This window comes from Lactuca virosa, chromosome 4 (assembly GCF_052849685.1).
Source record: "Lactuca virosa cultivar CGN04683 chromosome 4, Lactuca_virosa_CGN04683_v6, whole genome shotgun sequence".
Taxonomy (NCBI): Eukaryota; Viridiplantae; Streptophyta; class Magnoliopsida; order Asterales; family Asteraceae; genus Lactuca; species Lactuca virosa.
Window position 1 is genome coordinate 69,381,252 of NC_136429.1, and position 7,867 is coordinate 69,389,118.

Consider the following 7,867-nt stretch of genomic DNA (forward strand, 5'->3'; position numbering starts at 1 on the left):
GGTAATGGAGTAAGTTCAATCCACCAAAAAAATCATTAAAATCAACAAACTTTTCTAATCACAGTCGTCCACTTCTAAAAATTTCCAAAATTAATCCAATACAACCAAGATTTCAGTAACCCGTTTGATATCTTCGAATCATTATTTGACTTGGGCGGCGGAATGGGCGGTCGGAGCTCCTGCAACATGGCCACAAAAGGTGAAGATCAATGCTACAACCTCGTTCTAAAATTCAAAGAAGCTGTATTTGATCGAAATATAAAAACTCAACACCTATCAAACTTGCAAAGGATCCGACGCCAAACCCAAAATCATCAGACTGTGAGGTGAGTTTTCCTCATTGTACTTGCGGGTCGAAGGCACCAAGGTCAGCCTATTGGATTGATATCCTATTATAAATTGATTTATGATATGCTGAGTATGGGATAGATCTGCAGGATTATATGATAGTTGTTGATATGTGTAGATCGGTAGATCTGTAGGACTACTTGTGATTTCTGGCTGAATGATTATCTATCTGTTGATTTTGTTTGTTATCTGTTATATGTCGACAATATTGTGTTGGATTGAGACTTTACTGCTTTGTGCGTGAGTCAACGGACTGGGGGTATTCCAACCCGATGGTTGAGTGGACCCGAGGGTATTCCAGTCCGATGACTGAGTAGGCCCGTTGTATTTTGGTATTCCAGTCCGATGACTAGGTGGACCTGTTGTATATTGGCATTCCAGTCCGACGACTAACTGGGCCATGGGTATTCCAAATCGATGACTGTGGACCCCGAGGGTATTCCAGTCTGATGACTGATTGGACCCAACATGCTTGTATGTTTATGATATGTGTTTTGTGTGGTGGTACTTTGGGGGAAACTCATTAAGCGTTGGCTTACAGTTTTTGGTTATGGTTTCAGGTACTTCAGAGGATCGTGGGAAGATGAAGGCGTGACTTTGGAGTGTGAAACCCTTTTGGAAACTTTGGAGGTGCAATTCTAAGGATTTGGTGCTTAGTGAGAATCTTGATGCATTTAGTTACCATTAGTGGTTGGAGTTAGGATTTTGGCTTATGGCAGAGTCTAAGGGATAAAATTATAAACTTTACCCATCAAGACCATGGGAAGGACCAGAGCCTTGGAGTTTTAGTAGTTGAAAGAAAAGGACTTAAAGGTTTAAGATGTCTAGACGCATCACCACAACGTGGTTGAGGTCGCCACGACGTGATGACTTGGTCTAGACCCGCTTGTTTTGTCGGTTTGCGGCCACGACGTAGCCAAGAAGACCACGACATGGCGAATAGTTGGGTTGACTTTTGACCTTGACTTGGATTTGACCAAAGTTTGACCTAGGGGTATTTTAGGTATTTTGATTTGTATTATGAGTTTTGGTCAAAGTATTTATAAAGGTGACTAGTAGAGTTGATTTTAGAGCAACATGTTGTTTTAGTTTCTCATCTGTCTGTGAGGTGAGTCTTCTCAATGTATCAGTGGGTCAAAGGCACCAATGCCGACTCATTAATGTGTTATTTAGAATGATAGTTGTTATGTGGCTTATATGAGGGGTTGAAATAAACCCTAGGGTGGGGTTCACTATTGTATGTTCGGGTTGAAATAGACCCCATGACGGGGCCCACTATTGTATGATTGGGTTGAAAGATACCCCATGGTGAGGCCTTAGGGCGAGGCCCATATGTGTTAATCGGGTTGAAATACACCCTAGGGCGGGCCCCAGGGTTGGTCCCATATGTGTATATTGGGTTGGATTATCCCCTATGGTTAAGCCCAATTGTATGTTTGATATGTGGTACTTTGGGAACTCACTAAGATTTGTGTTTACATTTATGTTTATGGTTTCAAGCACTTCTGATTCGAAAGGGAATGGCCCAACGTGATGACGCAACATCCTCCCCTCATGATTTATGCATTTTGAATAATTGTACTATGATATTTTGGATATTATATTTGGTAATGGTTTTTGAAACAATTAATGAATGAAGTTGTTAGTCTTTCAATGAAAAATTTTATCACTGTTTTTTTGGGCTATTACATCCAGTGTTGAAACATGACGATACGAACATTCTGTACATTTGGTCCCCAGAGTGACAATACAAACATTTTGTACACGATGACAATGTTACAGTTTGGTCCCCTGAGTTTCAAAAATGATGAATTTTACTACTTATGAGACCAACTACAAATAAAATTTTAACCATAGGGTCCATTCGTGTAATTTAGAACAACTAGTTAACGGAGGAATGGTTAAAAACTAACGATAATGTCTTAATTGACATGTACAATAAAATTAGATGGCTTATTGTACAAAAAAAAAAAACATAACTAGTCAAATCAGACCAAACCCAAAACTTCATTATGCTACAGTGACATTATCCCTTATACAATCTATCCCTTCTTTCCGGTTCAAGGTTTGACAATGAACCAAGAAGAAAACTTTACAAGTTTTCTCATCCTCTTTCGCTCTCTCTCTTTTGCATATGTTTCCCCTGATCGTAATTGTAGCAAGGTAAAGATGATGATGGTAAGAAAAATAGCGGTGCTGCGATGAAAATCACAATTAAAGTTCTTAGGCTACGTTGGGTCTCACGAGGCTAATAAAATTATTTGTTTCTAGGGAAACTAAAACTATACACTAAAGTCTCAATATTTTCAACGATTTGACAAGAAAGTCCTAAACTTTATTTTTTTGACAGTAAAACCCTAATTACTGGCTAACCAACAAAAAAAGATAAACATGTCAACAACTGACGGTAGTTAGGACTTTACTGTCAAAAAAATAAAGTTTAAATTTTTTTTGTTATATCTTTAAAAATATTGGTATTTAGTATTTTTTCATAACATTTTCATGTTATTGATTTACAATCACAAAACCAAATACAAAACAATCACGCGTATGCAACACATCGAAGTTCCATAAGTACTAAAGTGCGCTACTGTTTATTACGGTGGACACGCAAACGTGTTTCCATGGACTAGATTGCTCGACCCTCAATTGACTAACAACACAGAGTGCATATCTTAAATACTAAAGCACATACTTTTAGCCATTTAAGGACGTCTTTATATATCTAATCCCCAAAAGTGGATTGAATTCTCTTCATGGTAATGGTATCCAGCGACTTTGAAAACATCCAACACAGTCATACCCATAAAAACCTTTAAAGTCGCCCAATTCGCTGTAATTTTTGACTGGAAAACCCATCAATGGCAGCGGCTAAGGATCTCAAAACCCCTTTACTTCCTTCCTCCGACGACCAGCGCCGCCTGTCACAGCCACCATCCGATGCCGATCATCAACTTCATAACCCTCAACTCATCCTAGACGTCATCGATCATTCGGATCCTTCCGCTTCTTCAAATCATGAAACACTGACAAACGAATGTTCAATTTCTATCAATACCCAATTGGATTTTGATGAAAACCCATATGGGTTTATTGGGTCAACCGGGTTTGAAGTTCCCGGGTCGACCACGGTGGATCCGTTTAGGAACCATACACCCAAGATTGAAGGGGTTTATGAGTGGGTTAAGTTGTTGATCTGTGCGCCGATTGCATTAGTTCGACTTGTATTGTTCGCATTTTGTTTGGCAATCGGGTATCTCGCTACCAAATTTGCATTAAGTGGCTGGAAAGATAAACAAAATCCAATGCCCAAATGGAGGTGTAGGGTTATGTGGATCACCCGATTGTGTACTAGGGGGATTCTGTTTTCATTTGGGTAAGCTAAATTTACCCTTTTTGTAATCATTATGCATCTATGAGTCAAACTATCATGAACTACTGCTCATATTAACCATTTGCAGATACCATTGGATACAGCGAAAGGGAAAACCGGCTCCAAGGGAAATTGCTCCTATCATTGTATCTAATCACGTATCTTACATTGATCCAATCTTCTTCTTCTATGAATTATTCCCAACAATTGTTGCATCTGAATCCCACGATTCCATGCCCTTTGTTGGTACCATTATTAGAGCTATGCAGGTAAAATAGTTCATCCGCAGTTAACATATATCTCCTTTTTCTACGTTAATATCTCGAATCTTCATGGAAAAAATTTCTTCTTTTCTTCACATATAGGTGATATATGTAGATCGTTTTTCACAACAATCACGGAAGCATGCAGTAAACGAGATAAAGGTAAGCAATTTGAGAGGTGTCATTGTAAAATCACATATATGTATGTAAGCAATTTGATACAGAATGTGCTTTTAAGGATTTGAATACAGAGAAAAGCCTCCAGTGACAGATTTCCTCGGCTACTTTTATTTCCTGAGGGAACCACAACAAATGGAAGGCTGCTTATTTCATTTCAACATGGTGCATTTATACCTGGTTATCCTATACAACCAGTTGTTGTTCGTTATCCTCATGTACATTTTGATCAATCATGGTAAGAATTAAGATCATAATCAATTTTGACTATTCCATTGACTTTCTCATCGCACATTTTGATCAATCATGATTTATGGTTTATCACATGTTTTGTAGGGGTCATATTTCATTGGCGACACTCATGTTTAGAATGTTCACACAATTTCATAATTTTATGGAGGTATATATATACACTCATTGTTTGCTGTTTAAATATGTGTACATGATTTGCTATGTTATGCTTGAAGAGTTTGTAGTTATTACATGTTTGCTTTGTATTTTTTTTAGAAAAAGTAATAACGAATTTTGTAATTGATTAGGTTGAATATCTTCCCATCGTTTCACCCTCGGAACATCATAAGGAAAGTGCTGTTCGTTTTGCTGAAAAAGTGAGTTTTCTATTTTATTATAATTGCATACTTACAAACATTTTAAAAATACACGTTACAATTGCTTAGCTTTTATAATTAAAAGAATGTTCACTGAGAAAGTGAACATTTCTTTTATAATTGCTTAGCTTTTTTAATTAAAGAAATGTTCACTGAGAAAGTGAGTTTACCTCCTTCGGTTGTTTTGTGAAAGACTAGACCCTTTCCCACTTTGTAGGTTTGATAAGTCGATTTTTATTTTTAGTGTTTGGCAAATTCTAGAAAAATTAAATATGAACAATACCTTAACAAAAAAGTAAATGACCATCAAAATATATTTATATATTTTTCAGTGTTTGAATACTTTAGTCACGAATCATCATACCAAACGCATCCTAACAGAACAAAGCGACTGTGGACCGTAGAAATGTAAATTTGTAACCCGTGACAACAAATTTAGTAACATGTAACATTTGTCTAAAATATATACGTTTAAAAACTATAACATTTAAATTAGTAAATTTGTCTAAAAGATTAGCCACACTTTGAAAATATTTGGATAAAACAAGGGAATAAGGTTTTTAAGTCTTAATATGGGTTATATTAGCTACACTCTAACCGATTTTGAACGAGTGGATAGTGACATCTCATTGGTAGCATGGTTATAAAAGTTAATCACTCATATATATATTCGTGTATCATCAAATGATTTTTTGTTTTCAAAAATTGAGCTTATAGATCTTTGTTTAATACCGATTTTTAATTATTTATGCAGACAGGTAGAGCCATGGCTCGTGCTCTCAATGTTGTACAAACATCACATTCGTTTCTTGATTACTTGCTTCTTTCAAAGGCAGCTGATTCTGGACATGTACTTTTCTTACAAAAAACTATGTATCAAAAAGGAGTGAAACAACATTTTAATATTGTTCCATTTTTTTTACAGGAAAATCCATCTCTCTTTGTTGTTGAAATGGCAAAAATTCAACAAGTGAGTGTATATCATAAGTTCATTATAATCAATTATCACTCATAATATTATATACTTGAGATGAATCTTTGTGTTGCTTTTTTTTTTTTTTTTCTCAGTTATTTCATTTGAGCTCTTCAGATGCTCTAGACTTGTTGGATAGATTTCTTGCCATGAATCCAGATCCCAGGTATCATTGTTTTTAATCATGTTGTTTAGTTGTTCATCTCTAATTTCCACAATTCTATTTCGAGATTCATTACAGAACTTGGGTAGTTAAGGGATTTCAATTTTCAAGAATCTTATTTAAATTACTATCTTTTTTGCAGTGGAAACGTCAAAATTCAAGATTTTTTAAGAGTTTTAAGATTAAAGCGTTGTGGTCTCTCAGAAAAGGTCAGTTGTCAAATTGTTCATAACATCATCTTTATTACAAGTTTCTTGATGAGTCGATCTTGGCAGGATTTAGAGGGCATTTTTGTAAAACTACATATGCCCCCTTGTAGTTCCCAACATCATAGATTGCTTATTAGCATCATTACTTTTTTTCACAGATGTTTGAGTTCATTGATGTGGGCAGGAATGGGAAAATCATCTTTAAAGAGGTAAAAACCCTGTCTGCTAATGCATGCATCTTTAGAGGGTATTTTTGTAATTTACATAATTTCATACCATGCAGTTCTTGGTAGCATCAGCTCATGTACTCAACCAGCCATTGTTCCAGCAAGCTTGTGAAATGGCCTTCACTGAAAGTGACATTAATCAAGATCATTACATTTCTGAGCAAGAAGTAAATTTTTTTTTTTATTTCAATTTTGTCCTCATTGAGTCATTGTCATCATTAAATGTTTTGATTTTTGAATAATTCGTTTCTTGAAATTGCTACAGTTTGGTGCTTCATTGATGCCAGCCATGGGAAGTTTGAGTACGGATGAGGTGAGGGATCAATTATGTCATTTATGTATAGTTTAGGGACCAGTTATGTCATTTATGTACAGTTAACTTGTGCCCTTGACATGATCATGAAGTGAAAATTACTATATTGCAGATAGATGGGCTGTTCAATCTATTTGATGAAGATGATGATGGTCGGATCAGCAAGGGCGATTTTGTAAATTGCTTAAGAAAGAACCCATTGCTCATTGCACTTTTTTCTCCCCATTTCATGCATAAAGACTTCGATCCAAATGCAGCAGCTGGTTATTTAGAGGAAATTGTGTGATGTATTCAGGATCAAAGGAGCATTTTTCATGGAGCTTTTGTCCTTTTGGATGGGCAATTGTGTAATTTTGTTGGGTTGTGGGGGTTTATAGACAAACTGGTATTCATAGTTTCATGTTCTTTTAAGTACATATCGAATGAAAACGAAATGATGTGTCGCAGTTGAAGTAATGAGCCTTCATAAAGGTGACTATAGTTTAAGCTCTGTTTCTTATTTCTTTTTTGACCGAATAAACTGTTTTAATGACTCTTAAAGACTATTTTATCCTTGCATGCAAAAAAATCACAATATACCTTAATAATCGTCAATTATAACATATGATGTAAGCAAAAAAGTAGATAAGGCCACCGGGTATGGAGGGTTTTTTGACGCGTAAAGGGTGACGTGGAGAGGGGTATTTACGCGTGAACACCGCCCCCCTCCCTGGTGAATGTGATGCGGATTGACATGGTTCACGGGTGGTTACGCGCAATTTGATTGGATGCCTCTATTTTTTGACCGTTTTCTCCCATTTACTCCATTTTGACCGTTAACATTTATTAATTTTTTTTATTTTCAAAACTAAAATGTCACCTGTATATACAAACATAATACATATCACATATTTTACAACAACTACAAAAAAATCACACTCAACAACAAGAATATGAATAATTTTTGGATGCCATTTCTTCTTCTTCATCATCTGATGAAGATTCCGATGATGATGAGTTGGTTATGCACACGTTGTTGTCTGCGGCACACGACATTGTACGTCAGAGAGGCGAAACTTCAAATGTCGAGAAGAAACGAAGAAAGTCCATCAACCGGGATCGAGAGGCGGCGAACGAACTTTTGGTACGTGATTACTTTAACCTTGATAGTTTATACGACCTATCGAAGTTTGAGGATTGCTTTCGTATCAGTAGAAATTTATTCCTACGTATA

General features: G+C 36.1%; 1 protein-coding gene across 1 annotated transcript; it reads left to right on the forward strand.

Moving 5' to 3' along the window:
• Positions 1-2,977: 2,977 nt before the first annotated feature.
• On the forward strand, positions 2,978-7,140 carry LOC145105288 (lysophospholipid acyltransferase LPEAT2-like). The gene is made up of 14 exons (XM_079042414.1): positions 2,978-3,724; positions 3,810-3,990; positions 4,087-4,146; positions 4,236-4,399; positions 4,498-4,561; positions 4,701-4,769; positions 5,524-5,619; positions 5,695-5,739; positions 5,838-5,908; positions 6,048-6,114; positions 6,273-6,323; positions 6,398-6,508; positions 6,607-6,654; positions 6,767-7,140. Exons 1-14 carry the CDS (start codon positions 3,210-3,212, stop codon positions 6,938-6,940), a joined length of 1,716 nt encoding a protein of 571 aa, XP_078898540.1. The 5' UTR covers positions 2,978-3,209; the 3' UTR covers positions 6,941-7,140.
• Positions 7,141-7,867: the final 727 nt, after the last annotated feature.

What these genes read in the sequence shown, in the direction of transcription:
- LOC145105288 (XM_079042414.1), top strand. Translation starts at nt 3,210, where the DNA reads ATGGCAGCGGCTAAGGATCTCAAAACCCCTTTACTTCCTTCCTCCGAC. An exon ending in AATTTCATAATTTTATGGAG is followed by an intron (nt 4,562 to 4,700) that starts GTATATATATAC and finishes GTAATTGATTAG; the next exon opens with GTTGAATATCTTCCCATCGT. An exon ending in GTTGTGGTCTCTCAGAAAAG is followed by an intron (nt 6,115 to 6,272) that starts GTCAGTTGTCAA and finishes TTTTTTTCACAG; the next exon opens with ATGTTTGAGTTCATTGATGT.